General features: G+C 47.3%; 1 protein-coding gene and 1 pseudogene across 2 annotated transcripts in view; both read right to left on the bottom strand.

Moving 5' to 3' along the window:
• Window positions 1-4,037, bottom strand: part of TAF1 (TATA-box binding protein associated factor 1) — a 51,622-nt gene extending 47,585 nt beyond the window's left edge. Inside the window, exons 1-3 of the mRNA XM_081897212.1 lie at window positions 3,837-4,037; window positions 2,111-2,228; window positions 114-227 (exon numbers count right to left, since the gene is read on the bottom strand). Coding sequence (XP_081753338.1) covers window positions 114-227; window positions 2,111-2,228; window positions 3,837-3,977 — 373 coding nt within the window. The 5' untranslated portion in view covers window positions 3,978-4,037. The remainder of the gene's footprint in view (window positions 1-113; window positions 228-2,110; window positions 2,229-3,836) is intronic.
• Window positions 4,038-8,137: 4,100 nt separating this feature from the next.
• LOC309361761 (rho-related GTP-binding protein RhoG pseudogene) lies at window positions 8,138-18,249 on the bottom strand (annotated as a pseudogene). The gene is made up of 2 exons (XR_014173392.1): window positions 18,108-18,249; window positions 8,138-8,972 (listed from the first exon to the last, which is right to left on the bottom strand). The product of XR_014173392.1 is annotated as a rho-related GTP-binding protein RhoG pseudogene (transcript).
• Between the last annotated feature and the right edge of the window lie 4,450 nt (window positions 18,250-22,699).

Consider the following 22,699-nt stretch of genomic DNA (forward strand, 5'->3'; position numbering starts at 1 on the left):
AGAAGAAGAGCAAGAGAGAACCAGCAGGGACATCAGGGCAGAAGGAACCAGCTTGATTAGAAAAAGATCAGTTATGCCAAAGGCGACAGAGGAAACCATCTGCCACCGCTTACCTGCCCTCACAACTAGCTGAGGGCTGCATACCGCCTGCCCACTGTGGACATCGTCTTCAACCAGCTCGGTAATGTCAGAATAATCAACAGCATTGTCATTACTCTTAACCCAGCCTAGTGGTGGAGGGAGAAACAGAAAACACAGCAAAATTACAGATCCAGCAGGCAGCACCTTTTTCCTATCACAGCTTCTGCACCCACATTCATGAAGGACGTGGGAAAAAGGAGTATGGCTTTCACAGGAGTATCCTAAGCCTCATTCCCATCAGCAACTAGACATGATGATAAAAGCAAAAGTGTAATATGTCCTGCTAAGGAACAGATGATTGTTATTATGTCTTCATATGTAAAACCACAGAATTCAAAGAGGGTGCACTTTCTTTTTCCCATGACTGTAAGGGAAACACCAAGGCAAGGAATGGGAGGGAGGGAGGAATACAATATTTAATTCACAGAATATGAACAAACCAGGTGCAGATAACAAATCACATAGAAGCTGTTGGCATAGGGCTTGTGCCAAGCATGTGCAGCTCCCCAAGCATGTAGTTCATGGCAGTGCAGTTTGTGCTGGAAAAAATTCAGTCAGACTCCAACTTTTCAGTCAGTTCAGTACTTACTGACAGGTCCAAAGCATTAAGACAGTTTCACTGTATACATAAAGTACAGGCTTCCACTAGATCCCTGGTAGAGGGTGCAGGCTTCAAATGCAAAGCAAGTACAACTCACAGCATACATACAACACAAAGCTCAGTATCAATCTGGCAGAGCTTCCTCAAAGCAAACCGAACAGACAATGTACAAACCCTCTCAATATACTCAAGAATAACCATAACCTTGGCTGGTTGCCAGGTCACAGTGACCTTCAAACACCAATCATAAGATCTGCAGGTGCAAGATAAGGGAAGCCATGCACCAATTTTTTCTGAACAGCTATTAAAGGAACCACAACACATAGGAACCATCACATATAAACCCCTTCAGTCCCAGTGCAGAATATCAGCTCCCCTGATGGAATCCAGTTTAGCACTAACTTTTGTTCCACTGGCATAAGGATTTATGCTTAGACATAAATCCGGAGGAGGGAGAGAGAAGGGGGAAAAGGTGCCCAGGGGGGGAAATTGCAAAAAAAAAAAAGGCACAGCACGAATGATCATGCCGATTCAAGTGGCAATTCCAGGACCGTCCGCGGGCCAGATCCAGAAGGCAATTGGGCCTGATCTGGACCGCAGGCCTTAATTTACTGAGCCATGACATAGATCAAGGGTTAGGATTGCTCTGTTACTGACAAACCAAAAAGTGTGTGTGAGAGTTTAGGGTGAATGTATGTTGAGACAACAAGGGACGCGGGTGGTGCTGTGGGTTAAACCACAGAGCCTAAGACTTGCTGAAGGTCGGCGGTTCAAATCTCCACAACAGGGTGAGCTCCCATTGCTTGGTCCCTGCTCCTGCCAACCTAGCAGTTTGAAAGCACATCAAAATTGCAAGTACCGCTCCGGCGGGAAGGTAAATGGCGTTTCCGTGCACTGCTCTGGTTCGCCAGAAGAGACTTAGTCATGCTGGCCACATGACCCAGAAGGTGTACGCCGGCTCCCTCAGCCAATAAAGCAAGATGAGCGCCGCAACCCCAGAGTTGGTCACGACTGGACTAAGGTCAGGGGTCCCTTTACCTTTACCTAGCAGAAGCTGCCACTTTGCTACTAAATCTAGCCATTGCTTGCAGATGCTGAGCAAGCATCACTAAAGCATCAACCAGCTGGACCTCTTTTTAATACACAAACAGAAGTCATCCCAGATCCTGAGACCAAAGCCCTTCTTCTACCCTAGACTTCCCCAACCTGGTGCCCTCCACATTCTGTTGCACCAAAAGTACCATCTTCCTTGACCATTGGCTGTGCTGGCTAGAGCTGATGTGAGCTGGATTCCAACAACATGTGGGAGACACCAGGTTGGAGAAGGCTGTTCTACCTCAGACCCCCAAGGCAAAAAGGTTATCTCACCTTCCTCATCCATCTGGGCTTCATCTACCACAGAAGCATCATATTCACCGGCTGTGGCTTTGGTTATGTAGCTCCCCAGATCCATTGCCCCTAGATCAGCCAAACGTTTCTTTGTTTCCTGGGAGAAAGAAAGAGAACATAAGTTGGTCAGAAGTGGAAGGAAAGACAGTATTATGGAGTAGAGTTGGGAAGGCATAACTGCAAAGTTATTAGGAGGACAAAGCAGTAAGTTGCACTGCAGATAACATCTAGCCACACTGCACTATTAACAGAAATGCATACCTGGGAGCTATACAAGATGTGACAGTAGTTTTGATGGCTGAGCACATTTTGTATGCAGGAGGCCCCAGATCCAGTCCTCAGTATCTCCAGTTAAAAAGATGCAATGCTGAAAAAAATCTCTGGAGAACCACTGCTAGTTAAAGCAGATAGTACTGGATTAGAAGAACCAGAGGTCTCATTTGATATAAGACTGTTTCATATGGAAGGTGGGTGGGGGGAGCACTATGGGCTCAGTGACAAGACCTCAGTGACATTAAGTCTTTTGCATCTCAGGCTGAAAGACAAGTGAGGGGAAAATCCTTCTCTGCCTGGAATATCTTGCAGAGGTACTACCAGTTACAGAAGATGCACAGCTGCAAGAAGAATGTGTGTGTGTGTTTCAATAGCAGGGAAAGGGGCTTCTAATTAACGCTTTGTCCAATGCTGTAGCTTTAATCAGCTTCAATCAGCTATGCTTGTTAGAAAAGGCTCCCACAGACTCATGCAGGAACTTTCCCAGCCCCTTCTTGAAATGTCAAGGTCGAACCAGGAGGCTTCAGTACACAAAGCACATCCTCCACAACCAAACCATTGGTCCACCTAGTCCACCATTTGCTATTAATGTGATTGGCTCTCTGGGCTTTCAGGCAGGAACTCTCCAATCCTTACATTGAGATGTCAGGGGGTGATGGAAGAGGGGGAGAGGGTTTTTTGATGGGGGAGGGAGGAGGGGCTTCTGCACACAGAGCACATGCTCCAAAACCAGACCAGTGGTCCCCCCCAGCCCAGAATTCTCCATGCTTGCTGGAAGTGGCTCTGCACTCCCTCAGATAGGAACATTCCCAGCCCCACCTTTAAATGTCAGGGGTTGAACTGGGGATGGGGGGCAGCTTCTGCACACAGAGCACATGCTCCAAAACCAAAGCAGTGGTGTGTCCCCCCGCCCCCAGGGGGCAGGGGCGGGGGGGGGGCAGAAGAAAAGAGAAGAGGAAAGCAAGTCTTCAACCACCAACGATTTCTATGTATCATCCAGAAAGTAAAGCCGGAGAAAATGTGGTAAATTTAGAACAGAAATTTTTCCCCTGAAAAAGAAGAATTCCACCCCCCTAGAAAAAGAGGGCACATGACAACCCTAGATAGTTGCTACGCTTTTCTGCAGGAGCTCTCCCAGTCCTCCCTGGCGACTGAGGAAGAGCTCTTCCCCATGCGGAGTAAGCCCCCTAGCTATGGAGCTCCGGTCCCGGGGCGGCTGCTCGTAGAGTAGCGAGCGCCAGCCCCCTGCCCAGCGCCCAGCCCCAGCCCCCTGCCCCCGAGAGGAGCCCACCTCGTCGAAGAGCTCTTCCCCATGCGGAGCAAACCCCCTAGCTATGGAGCTCCGGTCCCGGGGCGGCTGCTCGTAGAGTAGCGAGCGCCAGCCCCCTGCCCAGCGCCCAGCCCCAGCCCCCTGCCCGCGAGAGGAGCCCACCTCGTCGAAGAGCTCTTCTCCCTCGAGCTGGCCGTGGTCGTTAATGTTGCCGAAGTGGAATGCGGCCGGGGAGAAGGGCTTGGCAGCTGCAGCTGCCGCTGCCGCCGCCGCCGCCGCTTCCTCGCTGTCCGTGTCTGACATCTCCGCCAAGCGGTATCTGCAGGTGCAGCCTCCAACAGCGCCATTTATTTCAAGTCGGGTTTGTTTATATCGGAAGCGGAAGTTGCGCCGTGTCTCGCCGCATTCATAGAGAGCAGCCATGAGGGTAGAGCGGCACTAGACTAGCGAGTTTGCTGTGGGACGGGACGCGGGAGGCCTGTGAAGAACGAGGAGGCGTGGCTTCCCACTACGCCGGGCTGAGAGAAATGAATGAGTGATGGCATAGCTCAAGTCGGCAGAGCGAGCGCGGGTTGCGGGCTCCAGCCCCCACGCTGGGAGAATAGATTTATTCTCAAAACTGCTTTTAAAAGGGGGGGGGGGTAACGCTGCAATCCTAAACTTCCATACCTGGGAGTAAGCCCCATTTAATTCAATAGCACTTACTTCCCAGTTAGGCATGCTTAGGCTTGCACTACTGAAACATGTTCCACGAGGTGGCAGCAACATAGCTGTCAACTTTTCCCTTTTCTTGCGAGGAACCCTATTCGGAACAAGGGACTTTCCCTTAAAAAAAGGAAAACGTTGACAGCTATGGGCAGGAAGAAGGGGGGTAGCAGCAGGCTTGGGACGAAATCAGAGCTTACCTAGCTTAACGCAATACCAGTGGTTTACCCGGAAAGATGAAATTAGGGAGCTGAAACAGTGAACAGAAGCACTGCACACTACTTTAAGTTACAGGGCCACAGATGCCTGCTGGTATTTTTATATTCATAGTAAACCACTGTGCTAATTTGTTTTGAAGGGCAGGTGGTGTGTGAGGGGGTAATTTAAAAAATACAACGGGCTACTGAAGGGTGCTAGACTGGATGGACATTTGGCCTGACCCAGCAGAGTTCTTGTGCTCTTAAGGGAAGACAGAATAGATTTGCATCCACATAAAGGTAAAGGGACCCCTGACCATTAGGTCCAGTCATGACCGACTCTGTGGTTGCGGCGCTCATCTCGCTTTATTGGCCGAGGGAGCCAGCATACAGCTTCCAGGTCATACGGCCAGCATGACTAAGCCGCTTCTGGCGAACCAGAGCGGAAACGCCATTTACCTTCCCACCGGAGCAGTACCTACTTGTCTACTTGCACTTTGATGTGCTTTCGAACTGCTAGGTTGGCAGGAGCAGGGACTGAGCAATGGGAGCTCACCCCGGGTGTTGGGGATTTGAACCGCCGAAGGTCGGCAAGTTCTAGGCTCTGTGGTTTAACCCACAGCGCCACCCGCGTCCCTTTGCATCCACATATATTCACACAATTGCTTGTTTTGGGAAATGGGTAAGTTTTTATTGTGTTTTCTGCACAACTACCACCCAGCAGAAATCAGGCAATAGTGAGGTGGCACTAGAGGTAACAGAAGTAGCATATGTCCAACTGTAGTTCTTGGACGTTATAAATTTGGTCTGCCTACACCAAATTTGTGAAGGTCTGATAGAACAATGGAGTAGGAGACACTTCTGAAATGGAACAAAGACATGATAAAGGTTACATTTAAACAGGCGTAGATGATGGTAGCTGCTGCACCATCCCTACTTCAACCTTTTAAGAGGCACTACTACTGTCATAACTCACATCCTCCTCTCCAGCTCAGAATGCAATTCTAGGCATGACTGGAAAGATATTTCCCTCAGAACTAAATGCAAGATCAAAGCTGTAAAAACAGAGGAACATTCTTAAAGGGAGCAAGGGCATTTCATAAAAGATCAAAGTTGCTCTAAACAAACTTGGTTCCAAGGAACTACAAATTCCTTATAACAAAAGCTCAGGGAGAAAGGGAACACTTTTTGAAACACCCCTTACGAAAAGAGAGAAAGAATGAATAACCAGACAAAGGAAAAAACCAAGAAAATGCTTTATTACAATTTAATTCTGCATAATTTAAAAATAACTCCATTAGTCGCCATACAAATTTATTTTTTAACTATAAAATCAGTTGCCAGTGTATGTTTCAGTACCACACAGTCTCAGATTCCCCTTGCACATTAAGGCACATGTGGCACACCCATCAACCACGTAAAACCTCAACCTAGAGAAATTCCTTCCAACGGGCAGATCAGACAGCTATTTCACCTTGGCCCCTGCAGCACCCAGAATTATTTCTGCAAGGCAGATGAAGAAAACTTTGCAAGTTTTTAGGGCCTGCACATTCTACACAAACATTCAAGTAAAAAAAAAAAAAACCTATTGGCCTGTAGAGCCTAGTCCACAATATTTCTGGGCCTAAAGGCACCAGAGCCTAACACAGTTATGATTTTATTTGATGTTCAAAAAAGCATTTGGATCCAGAGATTAGACCAAACCATATTTAACTGTGTTCCCTAGTCACCAAGAATGTGTCCGTCTCCACTTTAAATCCTGAGAATGGTCAGATCACAGCCAAAGGACCCAGGCTATGTGGGGAGGAGAAGAAAATACCCAATTTCAATTGTAGTGATCTAGTCAGGTTAGCCTCAACTCTTAGGACTTCTAGGTGCAGATTTTGTTCAACCATGGTGTGAACTACACTGGCTTTGCACCTGGTCTCAGTTATCTGTCTAGCTCCATTACGCCTGCATTTTATTGGCATCAATACCGAGGACAGCTCACAAGTACTGTGATTCTAAAGTCAGGCAAATTTTGCTCTCCATTTACACACACCAGATTTGTAATCAGAACAATCGTCATATAAAAACATAAATAATTCACTTCGAAATGGTGCTGAGCTTTAAAAAAAAAAGGAACAGAATTCTGCTCAGTATTGTTTTGTTCCTTGGCAGCAATGCAGCATACCTGTGGAGAAAACACTCATTTCTCAAGAACTGCAATTAACAAACTTGTTGATCAAATAAATAAGCTATCCTTGGCCAGAGAGATGCCATAGAGCATCAGGCTCCCAATAAACTAAAGATCTTGAATATGGCCACAAATCATCATAAGTAAAAAAAGTTCCTTAATGCCACTAGATTAAATCAGCTGTGGTGCTAGAAATGCATGTTTTCTTTTTAAAAAGCACTTGCACATTTTTTTTCCTCCAAGAAAGGGAAGTTAATATTTCAGTGAAAGTTAAAACCCTGCCTATATGCACCTATATTGGGTACCTATGTCCTAAAGAGGTCAACAAACCAGTGCAACATTTTAATAGCATTTACACCTGAAAGTTTAGAAGGCAAGAAATTACTGATATTTTCACCTGCAGGAGAAAACATAGTACTAATGAAAAGGCACAGAAATACAGTACTGCTTTGTAGCATTGGCAATTATATTAAAAAGGCAGGCGGGGTGTAGTGAGCAAATGAGACCTTCTGATCTAGAGCAGGCAGATCTCTGCCATCTATACCACATTCATAAGATTTACAGTCAACCACAACATTTGGGGAAAGAGGCATATGCTGAGGAAATGGTGGGCACTGCCACGGTGCCCATGGACATAAAGGCCAGCCAGTCCAGAGTTTATATAAGGGTACCTGTAGCATAGCTGAGTTCAGTAAGCCTCCAGCAGTATAAAACATACCTAAAATCAAGTGAGTGGGCACACTCTTCATTGTGGAGTTTAGTTGGCCTGGCAGCGATGCCATTAGGGCATCTTCCTACAGCAGGCACAGCAAGAGTATAATCTTGGAGTGATGGACTCTTATGGCAGGCTGAGAAAGGAAATCTCATCCTGTGGAGGGCAAGCCCAGCTTTAAAAGGATATGTGGCAAAGTCAGCTTTTGAAAGGATGCCTTGGCTTAATCACACAGCTGAGGGACACCCTCCAGAAACAGTAAGGAGTTGCATTATAAAGCCCAGTTTTCCAGCCCTGAAAGCAAAAAGGGACCAGCTCCCAATCCCAGAACAAGTTTGTGGAACCTGCATCCAATTCCACGAAGAGGAGCAGAGTAGTTTTGATCTTATTGAAAGCCCTCTCAGTTTCTAAATCTCTGTAACCACATGTGGTGCTTGCATCCCACAGTGGAGACATTCTAAAATTCATAACATGTTCTCAAACACTCTTGGCAAATTGACACAGTTATTGGAAAGGCACAGCCCGATCTATACAAAAGACAGCTAACTGATGAATAAATTGTTAGGAAAAGCAACAGTGGCACATGAATCAAAACAGATTACTGTCTCCTTCAGAAAGGACTGTATCTTAGGTTTGTATAGCAAAGAAAGCACTTGTCTTGGACAGTCACTGAAGAGATGGAGAATTAGGTAAGCATAGACACTGAGAATATAGCAGATAGGGTGATCTTAAAACTTGGAATTGATGTCTTTTGTTCCAGTCTGCTGGAACTGGCACCTGAACTGCAGGAGTACTTACGGAAAGAAATATATCTCTTTAGAGCCATTAGTGCAAGATGCAATTAGATTAAGGAGGCAACCTTCAAAACAACCCAAAGCCCTCAATCCTTGCTCCACGTTCCTTGGCGACTACAACAGAAGGCACTTCTTGGAGTTCTTCTTTGTCACAGGGTATAAAACGGCACGCACAGCTTCAGCAAAGACTTCTCTCACCCCCTCCTGGTTCAGCGCTGAACATTCCAAATATTTGACGGCTCCAATCTGCTTGGCCAGCGACGACCCCTGCTGGGGGGTGGTGGGGCCCAGGCTCTGCTCCTTCAGCTTCTTCACCGTCTCCGTGTTACTTCTCAAGTCCTTCTTAGTGCCAACAAGAAGAATCGGCACATTTGGGCAGTGGTGAGACACCTCAGGGTGCCATTTGTGCCTCACATTTGCGTACGAGGAGGGGCTCCCAATGGAGAAGCAGATGACGAAGACATTGGTCTGAGGATAGGAGAGGGTGCGCAGGCGGTCATATTCCTCCTGGCCTGCCGTGTCCCAGAGATTCAGACTAACCATCCTGCCATCAACAGTCATCTGAGCGCTGTAGTTGTCGAACACCGTGGGAATGTATTCCTCGGGGAATGCATTGGTAGTGTAGCTGATGAGCAAGCAGGTCTTCCCCACAGCTCCATCGCCAACAACCACGCACTTTATCGTTTGCATTCTTCTGATCTGAAGGGAAGAGTCCTGCACAAAGAAAGGAAGAAGTCAGAGGAAGCCAAACTCAGTTGGGAGAAAAATACTGGACCAAGCCTCCAGTATTGCTAGGAGACTTATGCAATAACTCAGAAACCAAGTTATGGACATGCATTCCGCACCCACCCTTCTCCAGAGACGACTCACTTCCCACTTGCCCAGGGGACAGCAAAGCCAAAGAGAGGCAGATTCAGGCCTTTACCATCAGCCAATGGCCACAGGGAGGCTTCGCCCTCTGCTGTCCAGGAGAAAATCATGGCAAGATGGAAATAAAACCTGGTCCCACCCCATCAGCCAAGGGAAGCGTAACTGAAAGGAGCTGGTTTCCCACCTTCCTGCCTCAAAACGTAAGGTTTACGGGGATGAGCCACATCTCAGTGGTGGAGTATCAGGAAGAAAGCCCCAAGTCTGCAGCAACTCCAGGTAGGGCTGAGAGAGGCTCCCTGTCTGGAACCCTGGAGAGCCTCTGCTAGTCACCACAGACAGTACTGAGCTAGGTAGACCAAGCGTTTGATTTGGTGTCAGGAAGAATTCCCATGTTCTTTAGTCTCCAACTGCAAGTTGCCCTGAGACTGCAGAGCTGAAAAGAGGCACTTTCTAGCTACATGCCTCGGCCAGGAGACTGAAGGGCTGCTGGGCTGGATAAGCTGCCTTGGAAGATCATTCGCTAGAACGGCAAAATATAAATATTCAAAATTGCGAATGACGTGTAACAGTTCCTAAAGAAACCACAAACAGATTGAGAGGATTCTGTTTTGTCTATTGTACCTTTTGTTTTAGTACAGTGCCTTTAACAGTAAACTGCATTAGGAGAAAAGTGCACTAGGAGAAAGCAGAATACGAACATATTAAATATGTAAGCATTTAAAAGAACCACAACCACAGTAAGGAGCTCATTTTTCAGAAGTTATGCAAGGAGAAAAGAGAAACCAGCCAGGAATGAGCCAGAAGCAATCAGAGAACAACCCACCACCACCACCACCACCACCCCAAAAAAACCAGGAAGCTGTCTTACACAGCACAGGAGCTTTTTCTTGACCTAGTTTAACAAACACTTTTTAAAACCATCTTCCGGGGAACTAGAACCTACTCCTAAGCAAACCATGCATCTGAACAAGACCAGGTCTGCCTGATGTGTTTTGTAAAACTCCAGAGATTGTAAAACACAATGACTTGTTGTCTCAACATAAAAAAGGTAAAGGGACCCCTGACCATTAGGTCCAGTCGTGACTGACTCTGGGGTTGCAATGCTCATCTCGCTTTACTGGCCGAGGGAGCCGGCGTACAGCTTCCGGGTCATGTGGCTACCATGACTAAGCTGCTTCTGGCAAACCAGAGCAGCGCACGGAAACGCCATTTACCTTCCCGCTGGAGCGGTACCTATTATCTACTTGCACTTTGATCTGCTTTCAAAATGCTAGGTTGGCAGGAGCAGGGACCGAGCAACGGGAGCTCACCCCATCATGGGGATTCGAACCGCCGACCTTCCGATCAGCAAGTCTTAGGCTCTGTGGTTTAACCCACAGCACCACCCGCGTCCCTTGTTGTCTCAACATACATTCACCCTAAACTCACACACACACTTTTTGGTTTGTCAGTAACAGAGCAATCCTAACCCTTGATCTATGTCATGGCTCAGTAAACTAAGGCCTGCGGGCCAGATCAGGCCCAATTGCCTTCTGGATCTGGCCCGCGGACGGTCCTGGAATTGCCACTTGAATCGGCATGATCATTCGTGCTGTGCCTTTTTTTTTTTTTTGCAATTTCCCCCCCTGGGCACCTTTTTCCCCTTCTCTCTCCCTCCTCCGGGCTTCTCCCTGCCCTGTGGAGGTAGGGAGCTGGGCTCTGATTGGTGCCAGCCAATCCAAAGCGTTGCCGCCCGTGCGCTGAGGCACGGCCCAGACTTGCCACCCACCTGCCAGCCTCTCCGTCCATGGCTGCATTATAGGCATCATGAGAAGAGTGTCACGGGGCTTTGGCTGGAGCTTGGAGTGCCTGCTGGCCCCGCACCAGTTACCTGGGAAAGCTGGCCTAGAAAGGAGAGGCACCACCACCACCGGCTCCCAACCGCAGGCAGAGCGGTGGAGGAGGTAGGAAAGTGGGGGAGGGGAGGGGCTGGGGGAGAGAGGGGGAGAGAGAGAAGCCCCCTCCACCGTGTGTGTGCGTGCATGCATGCGTATGTGTGCACGCGCGCATGCGTGCGCAGTCCGGCCCGCCACAAGGTTTGAGGGGTGGTGAACCGGCCCCCTCCTAAAAAAGCTTGCTGACCCCTGATCTGTTGCTGGAAGGGGATTAAGAGTGCAGTGATTTCCCTCTGCCAGCAGGGGGGTCCTCCCTTGCGCATGCCAACAGTGCAGATTATTGACAGGATACCACTTGTGGTATTTGGGAGCCAGTGTAAAGCCTCGGAATGGGGCAGGATACAGGAAGAGCTGGTCTAGACAAAGATTTGCTGGATTCTAAACTGCTCCATCAACTGGAGAGGGGTCCAATTCAGAGCTGGCTCAGCAAATATTAAGACAAATACTGCCCCCTCCCCAACACAAAAAAGACTTCTGCCCTGGTCAGTACATGGCTAGTTTTCAGATATCGCAGTGGAATAACCCCTCCTGCTCCCCAGCCAAGAGTTAGCATTGGCCCCTGATTGTTAGAAAAGTTTTCCTGGTTGCTGAACCAAAGTTTTTGAATAAACAGCAAAGGAACAAACCAGACACTCTGTAATAAGCTTCTAGCAATCTTGAGCAGTCTTAACTTTGGTTCTCTACCAGCAGAAATTCTCTACATTGAAAATGACTGCAAGAGAAACATATTCTGCTTTGTTAAAACTGAACTATCTGTCAGCTGCTCTGGTGCAATCTAGGGCCCAATTCAGCAGTCCAAGACCCACAACAGCTTAGAACGCAACAGCTGTGATGGGTGCTCAGAACGTTTCCTCTCTCAGCCAGCACCAGAGGCACGGAGGCCTTCTGTGAATACACAAAGAACTGTTGAGAAGGAAGCCAAGAGCAGATTATTCTTAACAATGAATGGTCCAGCAGGAATTAAGGGGCTTGAGCTACAAACACGTTAATACCAAATATATGTGAAGAGTTCAGAATGAAAGCAAAGTGCAAAGCTCAGCACAGGCCTTGTTACTCTGGAAAGTTTCAGAATGACTTTTAGCATGAAAAATTCAAATTCACCAGAGACAATTTGGGGATGGGGCGGGGAGTCCATTTTCTGACAGGACACTTCCCAGCACTTTCCCAATGGACTTGGTGGAGCCGCATATCACTCCCAAATATAAACCAAAAGCCTGCACGCTTTCAAGCTGGAACTGCCAAGCTAGCCCAAACAAGAAACAACTTGTCAGCCTCTTTCTTTGGAAGGTGCTACTTAGCTCCCAGGATGCAGTTTCCTGCTGAGCGAGAAACCCTCTTAGAAGATAATGCAGCCCATTCCAAGAGACTAACAGCTGAACATGTATTAGCAGGGCAGCTCTCCAGAGAGCAACTCAGTCAACCACTCTCTGCAACCTTTGGCTCAAGTCCCTTCACTTAAAGCAATTGCTCCAGTTCCTCAACAAATCACCAATCTCCTTTTTGTGGATGGGGGGGAGGAGGGAGAGAACACTGGCATCTGGAGTTCCCTGTTCACACAGCAGCAATCATCCACACTGCAGCTCTATCCAATCCGAACTCCCAAAATGTCATTCCACCATCATCTTGCTTGAATAGTTCATACTAGCCGCAAACAAGCAGCTAGAGTCTGAGACCCAAAATTTTGTAACTCCCAGTGCAAAGACAGTTGCGCTAGTGTAAGGGCAAGAATCACAGTTGCGCAATATGAAATCCAGCACAACGGTTGCACTAGTGGAATTTTTTTTGTGGAACAGGAAGTAATGGGACTTCTGTTGTGCAACCAGCCACGAGAGCCAAACCAATATCCTGCATCTTCTCGTGTGACATTTAACTTGAATTCCTCCCCATATATTTTAAGTTTGATGGACTGCTGTTTCTGTGAAAGTTGCTAACATATCTGGAGTCTTCCCCAACCTGGAACCTTGCAGATGTTCAAAACTACACCTCCCATCATTCCTGACCAGTGGCTATGCTAGCTGGGCTGGATGGGAGCTGGAGACCCACAATGCCTGGAGAGCACCAATTTGGGGAAGCCTGGATCCATGCAATTGCATATGGGAGGAATGTTTGCCATTGAGGAAATGCAGTCACTTTCAAGGGAAAACTAGAAAGCTGTGATTAAATGAAAGGGGAGCACTGGTGTGGTATAGAAGGCAGCCTACAAAATCTGGGATACTGGACTCCTGCTCAGTCCTGTATCTTTCCAGATTCAATGCCACCACTCTAGCCAATAACTGATCTCAGGCTTGCAAAGATCTCTGCCACAGACACTAAAGAGCTATCTCGTCACGCCTGGACTAGATGGAGCTAACCAGCTCAGCTTCATATACAGAAGTGTGTAAAATGTCACATGCTATCTCAACTATCATATACCACAGGCTCAGCAAGGACAGCCGCCAGTTACAAAAAAATGGCTAGAAATTTAACTGTGATAAGGGAACCTTGGTCTGCCCAACATCTAAACATCCACATGTAAATTTCTGCTAGTGTAATAACAAGCAGAGGTGGCCAGAATATTCCCTGCCCCCAAAAAATGGAATCGGTTTGCTAGTTATCTTCATTAAGAGTGAAATCCTATACCCACTTATTGTATTTTTCTATCTATCTATCTATCATCTATCTATCTATCTATCTATCTATCTATCTATCTATCTATCTATCACCTTTAACACACATATCATGGAGGTGCAGAAAATACAAAATACAATGAAAACAATTGGGAAGGAAGCCCCAGTGAACTCAATGGAACTTATATGTAAGGAATTGTGTTGTTAAGAGTGATGGTTTAGGGAATTTCTTGGCCACACTTTATCTAAGGCTAACAGTTTATAACCAGCATCTATTTTATTATTATGAATTATTTATTTCATTTACAAATCACATCCTACAAAGCATCTTTACCAACTCATTCACTTTCCCCAGCAAATGTCTTTCACTCATCACATCTCTATAATGCAGACTTCTCCCCCTATACCCCACACGCCAAAAAACAGTATTTCATGATGCACTGCAAGAACAATATAGCAGTGACTTATATATTCAATATAGCTTTGAAGATTACATTTGAAAACATAACTGTAACAATAGTGTCACAAGATCAGTTTTGTCTGCTTCCTGCTAGAAGGAAGAGGGTGCTGGGTTATGGAGCCAGGGTGTCCAGATAGGAGCAACGCCCTGGTAGCAAAACTGCATTTGCAGCAGGACCCCAAGCTCCAACAGCCCTCACTTTCCCTAGCTGTTCCATCCTCACTAATGTCAGCAGCTCAAACTGCAGCAATGACTGTGAGTTCAGATCAGCCTGGTATCCCAAACACCCTCCCTGCAAGGCACATAATATGCTGTCAAAAGCTGCCACACCTCCAGGGAGAGATAAGGTGACAAACTGTAAACAGTCAATTCAGATACATTGTACAAAAAACCACTTCCTCACCCACTCTGCTTCAGTCCTCCCCAGTGGTTGCTGTACACGGCAAGCAGCTTTGCAGATGCTGCTGCAAGGTGAGAGGAGCCCCGCCACAGATTGTGCATACAAAGGATTTGCTGCTCACACATGTCCCCCTGTGTGCTAGCCATATTCAAGCCATATTGAAAAGGAGTTGGGAAGGAGAGTGTATGCGCACACTGTGTCATTAAGATTCCTACATAAATTGTAGCTAAATTCAGATGAAAGCAGAAAATTTATCCAATTAAATATAAAATCAATATTTTGACAACTCTGCATCCTGTTTCTGTAGGCTAATATACAAGTTTTAATGTGATGTCTGCTTACTGGATCAATAAAATAAAAGACAATTTGATGCTACCAGACTATATGGAAGTAGCCAGTGTAAGAGAGTGCCAGTTCTGAAATTTAAATGACAGAGCGTGGAGTTGGGGGTAGATCATAGAAGGGTTACCAAGTCCCAAGCACCCTTTGTGGGTGGGAGAAAAGCATCACCTGATCACCAGCCCAAATTGACACACTTGAACGAAGTCTAGCTGGCAGGCCACCAGAAAGAAAGAGAGCAGCCTTATGCCCCAGGGAGGTACACAAGCTGGGTGGAGAAGCAGCAGCCATGCCTCACTGCTTGTGCTCTGGCCTCTCATCCACAGGCAAAACCATCTCTGGATCATGCAGCTGTGTAACAAGGAATGCAAGACCTGCCAAAGAGCAAGGGGAGGACCAATCCCACCTTAGAAAAAAGAAGCCCTGAACGGATGCCAGTGTTTGAAACTCCCATTGTTCTAGGCGCATTTTGCGACAGGGAATTTAATTAGTGTGAGCATTTTCTGAGCTCCGGACGCAGTAATGCTCCTAAGATATCAGATTAAAATTGCATAATGGAAGAAAAGGAGGAGCGTTTTCTGCCTCCCCACTTCCAGCTACTCTTTGAAGACTGGAGAAGAGACCCTCTTAAGACTACTAGGGAGGTGGGCAGAAGGACTAGAGCATATGAAAAATGAACATAATATTTTAGCTGCAGTTTATTCATTTTCAGCTTTGTATTCTTGTTATTAAAAAAGTGTGCCTAGACATTTCTTTGTTGTGCCCGTAACTTAGGTTTAAGGTGCCATTTAGCTCCTAGCTTTCATATCTCAGTTTCTAACACTGAGGGATGCCTTGCTAAGCATCTCTGCAGCACCCAGAATGCATTGCAGGTGGCCAACTTTTCTCTAAACCTACTCTGGCATGTTTACTAACAGTATGATGCACAATTCACAGCAATTTAATTTCTCTGGGAAAAGTTTTACCTGTTAATCTCTACACCTCTGGCTGCTGTACAAGCACAGGAGCAGACCAAGTTGGTCAGCTGGCAACTCTAGTCAATGCATTTGATCAACAGTCCCCCCACCCACAGTGAATAAAGATGAAGACCTCCCCTCTTCTCCACCATCACCAACAGTATCTTTTGGTCCCCTTTATTAGAACATTTTTAAAGCCTATTAGAAATGCAACAAAAGTCCTCAGGTGGGTAACACCTTTATTAGGATCAATAAAAAGGTATCCATGTAGAGAACAAGTTCCCACATTCTCCAGAACTGTCAGAAAAATGTTAAAATGTTTGCAGAGGGGGAGAAGAGAGAGAGAAGTAGAAGTGTATAATGTTGAAAGCACAAATCCTACAGCTTACAACAGCAGAAGTGTTAATGTCTATTACAAATAGAAAACTCTGGGGCTTTAACAATATTGCTCTCTCTTCTCCCCAGCTCCTTCCTTGTAATTTTTCTCAACTTCTTCAAGCTGGACCTTATGCAAGACAAGGACAAACATAATATACCTGTAACTCAGGATTATGCTTTATGCATCTGATGAAGCAGGTTGTAGCTCAATGATATTTATGTCACAGTAAGATTTGTCAGTCTTCAAGCTGCTACAAGACTCTGTTATTTGGGCATGATATCCAAAGACTACATTCTGCAGTTTTGGGAGAAACCTTCATTGGTTAAAAGACCAATATAAACTGCACCCTCTGGACGTTAGGGAAACAAGCACTGGCTTTATACAGTCAGACCATTAAGAACCTAGCCCAGCACTCTGACTTACAGCAGCTTCCAGAGTTTCAGGCAAAGATCATTCTCAAGACTCTGTCAAGAAGCAGGGATTGAACAAGGGACCTTCTGCATGCAAAGCAGATGCCCTACCACTGAGCTACATCTCTTTTACCTGCTAATTAAAATGATATTTCATAGCAGCCTCCAAGTTCATGATTTAGTTCCAAAGTTAAGCCGCAGTGGTGAACCAGTTCAGCTGCTTGCCTCTGATCTAGTCAATATGAATCACAGCAAGTTCAGTTTTGTCTGCACTGACAGGCAGCAGCTCTCTAGGATTTAAGGCAGGGTCCTCTCCTAGCCCCACCTGGAGATGTCAGGGATCAAAGGCAAACTCTTTCCCCCCTACTGATACTGCTAATGAACAGAGGAAACTGCCTTATACAGAGTCAGGCCAATTCTTACTCTGCCCACTCTGTTACAGGCCTAAGGCTGGCAGCAGCAAGAAGGTACTGGCTGGCGGCAGATCTACAGGATTCCAGGCCTGGTACATTCCCAGCCCTCCCTGGTGGAGTGAAGGATTGAAGCTGCATGCAAAGCAGATGCCAAAGCCCTTCTCCAAGCCCCAGACCTTGATTTTTGCTGGGTTTTTCACAGAACTGTAGAGTTGGAAGAGACCAACTAACCCATGTAGTGATTGCAACCCCCTGCAGTGCAGGAATCCTTTGCCCGACATGGGGCTCGAAGCCACAGCTCTGAGATGAAGAGTCTTCCCCCCCACACACACACACACACAAATTATTTTTTATTAATTTACCAAACGATTACAAACCAAACCAAATTAAATTAATGCAATACAATTTCTTAAAATCACATTTCTCACTCCTGTCCCGAAGACACGATCGCCATCCTTTTCCTCGCGTTGCCGCATCATTTCTCATTTACAGTCCGGCGAAATGAGGGTAAAGGTCTCAGCGCTCTCCCAGCTGAACTACCCCACCAGCCTCCCCATGCAGACAGCAGCAAGCCCCCTCCGCCCTGGACGTGACCATTCACCCCATCTAGCTCAGCAGGGCCCGCACAGACCGGCAGCAATCAATCAGATTCCCCCCCCCTCCCCGCTTCCTCTTGGCGATTGCCAGCGGGGGCTGAAAGAGCGGCCACAGATTACACCAAGCCGTCTCGCCCCCCCCCCCCCCGCGCGGCACTCTGACCACTGGGCCCTTCTCCTCCAGCATTGCCTTGCACTGACTGGCAGCAGCCCTGCCTCCAGAGAGGCGATTCCCAGTCTTCCTCTGCTTGCAAGGAAGGTGCTTAGACACTGGACTGGGTGTCCAGTGCCCACCCCCCGGAGGCTTCTCTGAGTCCGCAGGAGATTCCCCCCACCCACAGGGGGTTCCTTTTTAAAATAGCCCCCCTCCCCCATCCTGTCAGGCCTGAGGGCGGCGGCCACACAGCGGGAAGCAAGCGCTCCCCCCCCCACCCTCCCAACCCCCTGCTTCGCGAGGGGAAGCCGGCCTGGGGCTCCGGGTCTTACCTTGGGGTCCCCCCTGCTCTCTCTCGCTCGCTCTCTCCCGTCAGCTGCAACCGCCGCCGGCCGAAGAGAAGCTGTATCCGGCTGAGGGAAACCGCCCCCACACCTCCGCCGCAGCCCGGCCTCGATTCTGCGCACGCGCGCGCTGCCCGCCCTCCTTTTCGGAACGGCCCGCCGGGCACACACACACACACACACAGCTCGAACCTACGGTGGCCGGGAGCCAGCCGAGCTTCCTGCGGCGTCGGCTCAAGGCGAACTTCCGTCCTCTCTCTTTTCCCCCCCTCGGTCTATGGTTTTTCTTGCGTAGGGGAGGCTTCCGTGGCCAGCGACTGGGGTTGATGGGAGATGTAGTTTCCGCGGCTTCCCAGACTGAAAGAGGGCATTAGCTAGCCTACCTCGCAAGGAGGTTGTGGAGATATGGAAAAACAAAAAACGGTTGCAGGCATTAAGTCTGGTTTGGAAACGTAGAGAGTTGTGCCTGCCCACTGAGGGGGGAAAGAAACCTCTTCCCCAAGAGAGGAGGTCGCCTGAATTTATCATCGAGTTATTTATATGTTACTGTATTCAATGTTATAGTGTTTACAATATGTGTGTGCAGTGCTGTTGTGATTATTGTGAGCTGCCATTAACACTGTCATGTGGGGATCCCTTGCAGGTGACGGCCACAGTGCCTGGAGACAGTCAGGTCATGTATCCAGAAGAGTGACTAGGGGAGGAATGGCTGCTGGGAGGAGCGCATAGAGAAGAAACGCCCTGGTGCATCTGCAGCAACACAACCAGGCACCTTCATCTGCCCCACCTGCAACAACACATGCCTCTACCGTATCGCTCTCTGCAGCCATAGCAGGTGCTCTAACTCTCCAGTGCTTTGACTTTACCCACAAAGGCACAATCTTCCATTGTCTTACAAGATAGATGGATGCCGACAATAACAGCTTTGAGCTCAACATTTGTTGTTGGAAAAGCAGAATACAAATATTAAATATAATCAAGATCAAATCATTAATTTGATCGATTCATCAGCTAAAAACACATATGATGAATCAGTAAAGAAGGAATTTCTCCACTCAGATGACAGCCCTAGGAATAAGACAAGCCTCTGTGACCTTAGGCCAGTTTTGACTGCGGTGATGGCTGAGGTTTTTGAGACCGTACATGAAATCAGCAGCACGAACATCATGCATCCCTGCTCCATTACTCATTTAATCAGAAGGAATGACCCCTGAGTTCAGAGAGGGTGACCACACAATCCAAATAATGTATACAGTGGTACCTCGGGTTACATACACTTCAGGTTACGTACACTTCAGATTTCAGACTCCGCTAACCCCGAAATACAGTGGTACCTTGGGTTACATATGCTTCAGGTTACATACGCTTCAGGTTACAGACTGCACTAACCTAGAAATAGTACCTCGGGTTAAGAACTTTGCTTCAGGATGAGAACAGAAATCGTGCTCCGGCGGTGCAGCTGCAATGGGAGGCCCCATTAGCTAAAGTGGTGCTTCAGGTTAAGAACAGTTTCAGGTTAAGAACAGGCCTCTGGAATGAATTAAGTACTTAACCTGAGGTACCACTGTACTCAGAAGTAAGTCCTATTGAATTCAGTGGTGTGTTGGGACGCGGGTGGCGCTGTGGGTTAAACCACAGAGCCTAGGACTTGCCAATCAGAAGGTCGGCAGTTCGAATCCCCGCAATGGGGTGAGCTCCCGTTGCTCGGTCCTGCTCCTGCCAACCTAGCAGTTCAAAAGCACGTCAAAGTGCAAGTAGATAAAAAGGTACTGCTCCGGCGGGAAGGTAAACGGCGTTTCCATGCGCTGCTCTGGTTCGCCTGAAGCGTCTTAGTCATGCTGGCGACGTGACCTGGAAGCAGTACGCCGGCTCTCTCAGCCAATAAAGCGAGATGAGCGCCGCAACCCCAGAGTCGGTCACAACTGGACCTAATGGTCAGGGGTCCCTTTACCTTTACTAAATAGGGGTTAGGGTTACACTCCTACTCTCTAGGGGCATATGCCTGAACACCCTCGTCCATTCACAACATCTGGGGTTCAATCCCCTCATCTTCCAATGTCATGTATGCTATCATCTGCCAGCTATGTTCTGTGGAAAAAAATAAATGGTCACAAATTTTGGCATCAGGTATGACAATATTTAAAAGCCCTTTGGGGGAAACATTTCAACCTTCCAGTTCTTTCTATAAGTGATTCTAGAGAGCTCATCCTAGAGCAATTTCAACAGGAGGCTGCAACATGAAACTGCTGAGTTACAAGCTATCACGAGGTTCCACACTATCACATCTGATTGAATTGAGATAAAGGATGTTTAATTCATATTTGTTCATTTCCTTGTCAATGTCAGAATGCCTGTGTTATCAACAACTTGCTTATGTTACATAATTATCACCGCCTGTGTTTCTCTACATTTCGTGCAGTTAAGGCAGACATTCATTTATCACCCTGATTTCTTAGTTCCAGTAGGCAACTCAAGAACCAAAGCATGACGTCACTGGTATGGCAGAACAGAGGCAACGTGTGTATTCCTGCATGGACCTGGGAACGTAAAGCATTTCCATTCACACTTCCTATACTTCTACATGCTGGCGCTGAGCAGCTGTTGCCATCCAGTGATTCACTCATACCAGGCTACAGGAGAACAAGGTGGTAGAAAGCACATATTTTTGCATTCAAAATGTTCCTGGTTCAATCCCTAGCACCTTTTCATCCAGAGCTGGTACCTCTCTGAGGTAGTTTCTAGGTTATCTGCTTATTGAGTATTCATCCTGCTTTCTTTGCAGGGAGATTAGATGACATCAGATATTTCTTAAGCATTCATTCTGCTTTGTTTGTCGAGAGATCACAAGATGTTGTGTCAAGCAGTTGCTGCCCCATATCAGCCCAGATACATGCTATTGGGCTAGTTATGCGTGCTTTCTGAGTGACACATCGTTTCCCATCAGGGAAAATGAAAAGCTAGCTAAAGTTGAGATGGTGACAGGGAAAAGAACACAAATTTGTGGCCAGCCTGCTGAAAACAACAGCTCTTGCAAAAGCTAACGTGGATATGATCTCTTATTACATACCACTTCCAGAACATAGCACTTTCAAGGTAATACTTTCAAGGCAATACTTTCAAGGTAATACCTTGAAAGGTGTTACCTTACTTGTCATATCGCCCATGGCCACGCAGGCAGGCAGGCTTTGTTCCTCGGCAACCTGCTTCCAGGAACTCCAGAATTCTCAGGTCACCATGTGCCTGAAGGACACTGTATTGAACCAAAGGTGAAATTTTCCAGAAGCTCTGCAAACGCCATCTTGGTATTCAGGATAACCCTACAATTAATTGGTAGTCGTTGCAAGAATGAGCTCATATATGTTTATGTTCCCTTGCTTTGATGTATGCTAACGAGCTTGCTTTGATGTATACTAATGAATTTGCTTTGATGCTACGCTTATCTGTGGACCTTGGGATGCTGGGCTCTAGGCCCAGAGAGGGGAGAAGCTTTGGACAGTTGCCACCTATGGCCTCACCAGCCAGGTGTGAGGGGAGGTTCTGGACAAATTGACACAAGCTGTCTTTTGTGTAAGTAATGCTTAGCATATTAGCACTTTGCAGGCAGGTCATGATGACCTCTCTCTGTTGCTGTTTCTATCCCATGTCTGTAAAGACTGTGAGGCTCTGCATGCTGTGTTGTGAGTTTATACCTTTCTTTTAATGAAGCACTTAGAAGAGGCCATTCTGGAGTTGTCTCCATCCTTCTTTGGTATCCCTGCATCAAACCACTTTGGGCCTGCAGCTCAGAACAGACATAGCATATTCTTCTTCTAGTTTCTATGTAGGTCAGGGTAGGGGACTCAGTTTCAGGAGCTGAATGCAGCTCTCCATCCCCCTTGGGACTTTCTGCAGCCCCCCTCCCCCCCCCCATCACACACAGACATCCTCTACTGGCCCTGCTTTGCACCCTCATAGTCTTTTTGCCTGGCCTGATTGCTACAATGAAGTTTGATCATGCTTCTTGCATGCCTGGATGGAGGAGAAAGCGTGTGCACAAGCAAGGCTACTGTACGAAGGTAATATTTACATTAATTGGTCTGCCCAGTTTTGCCTCTGGCCGCGCCCACCATTGGCATATGCCAAGAAGGTAGGTCTTTGAGAAAGGTCTTCCCCACCCTGGCATCAGGCTGTTCTCGTTTTCCAACTCTGTGAAGTAGTCATTTCAGTGGATAGTTATTATCACCACTTCTCCAAGCCTACAAACTGACCCTTGAACAGCTTCAACCCCCCCCAAAAAAAAAATTCCGTCCAACACCTGAAACTGTTCAGGTGGATAACAATTCTGCTAGGGGCAAAAATACATTTCCCTTGCTTCTGCTCCTTCTACATCCTTTCCCTTTCTGAAAATGGTAGGAGCACCAGAGAGTCTGGCTGCTGCATTAGTCCCAAGGTCCATGTAGCTCAGAGTCCTGCTGTCACTGTGGCCAGCTGGATGCCAGGGGGAAGCCTGAAAGTGCAGCCTGAGCACAACAGCACTCTTCCCACTTGTGACTCCCAGCAAGTCACAGGTATACTGCCTCTGACAGTGGAGGGACAACACA

The sequence above is a fragment of the Podarcis melisellensis genome (assembly GCF_964234715.1).
Source record: "Podarcis melisellensis genome assembly, chromosome: Z".
Lineage (NCBI taxonomy): Eukaryota > Metazoa > Chordata > Lepidosauria > Squamata > Lacertidae > Podarcis > Podarcis melisellensis.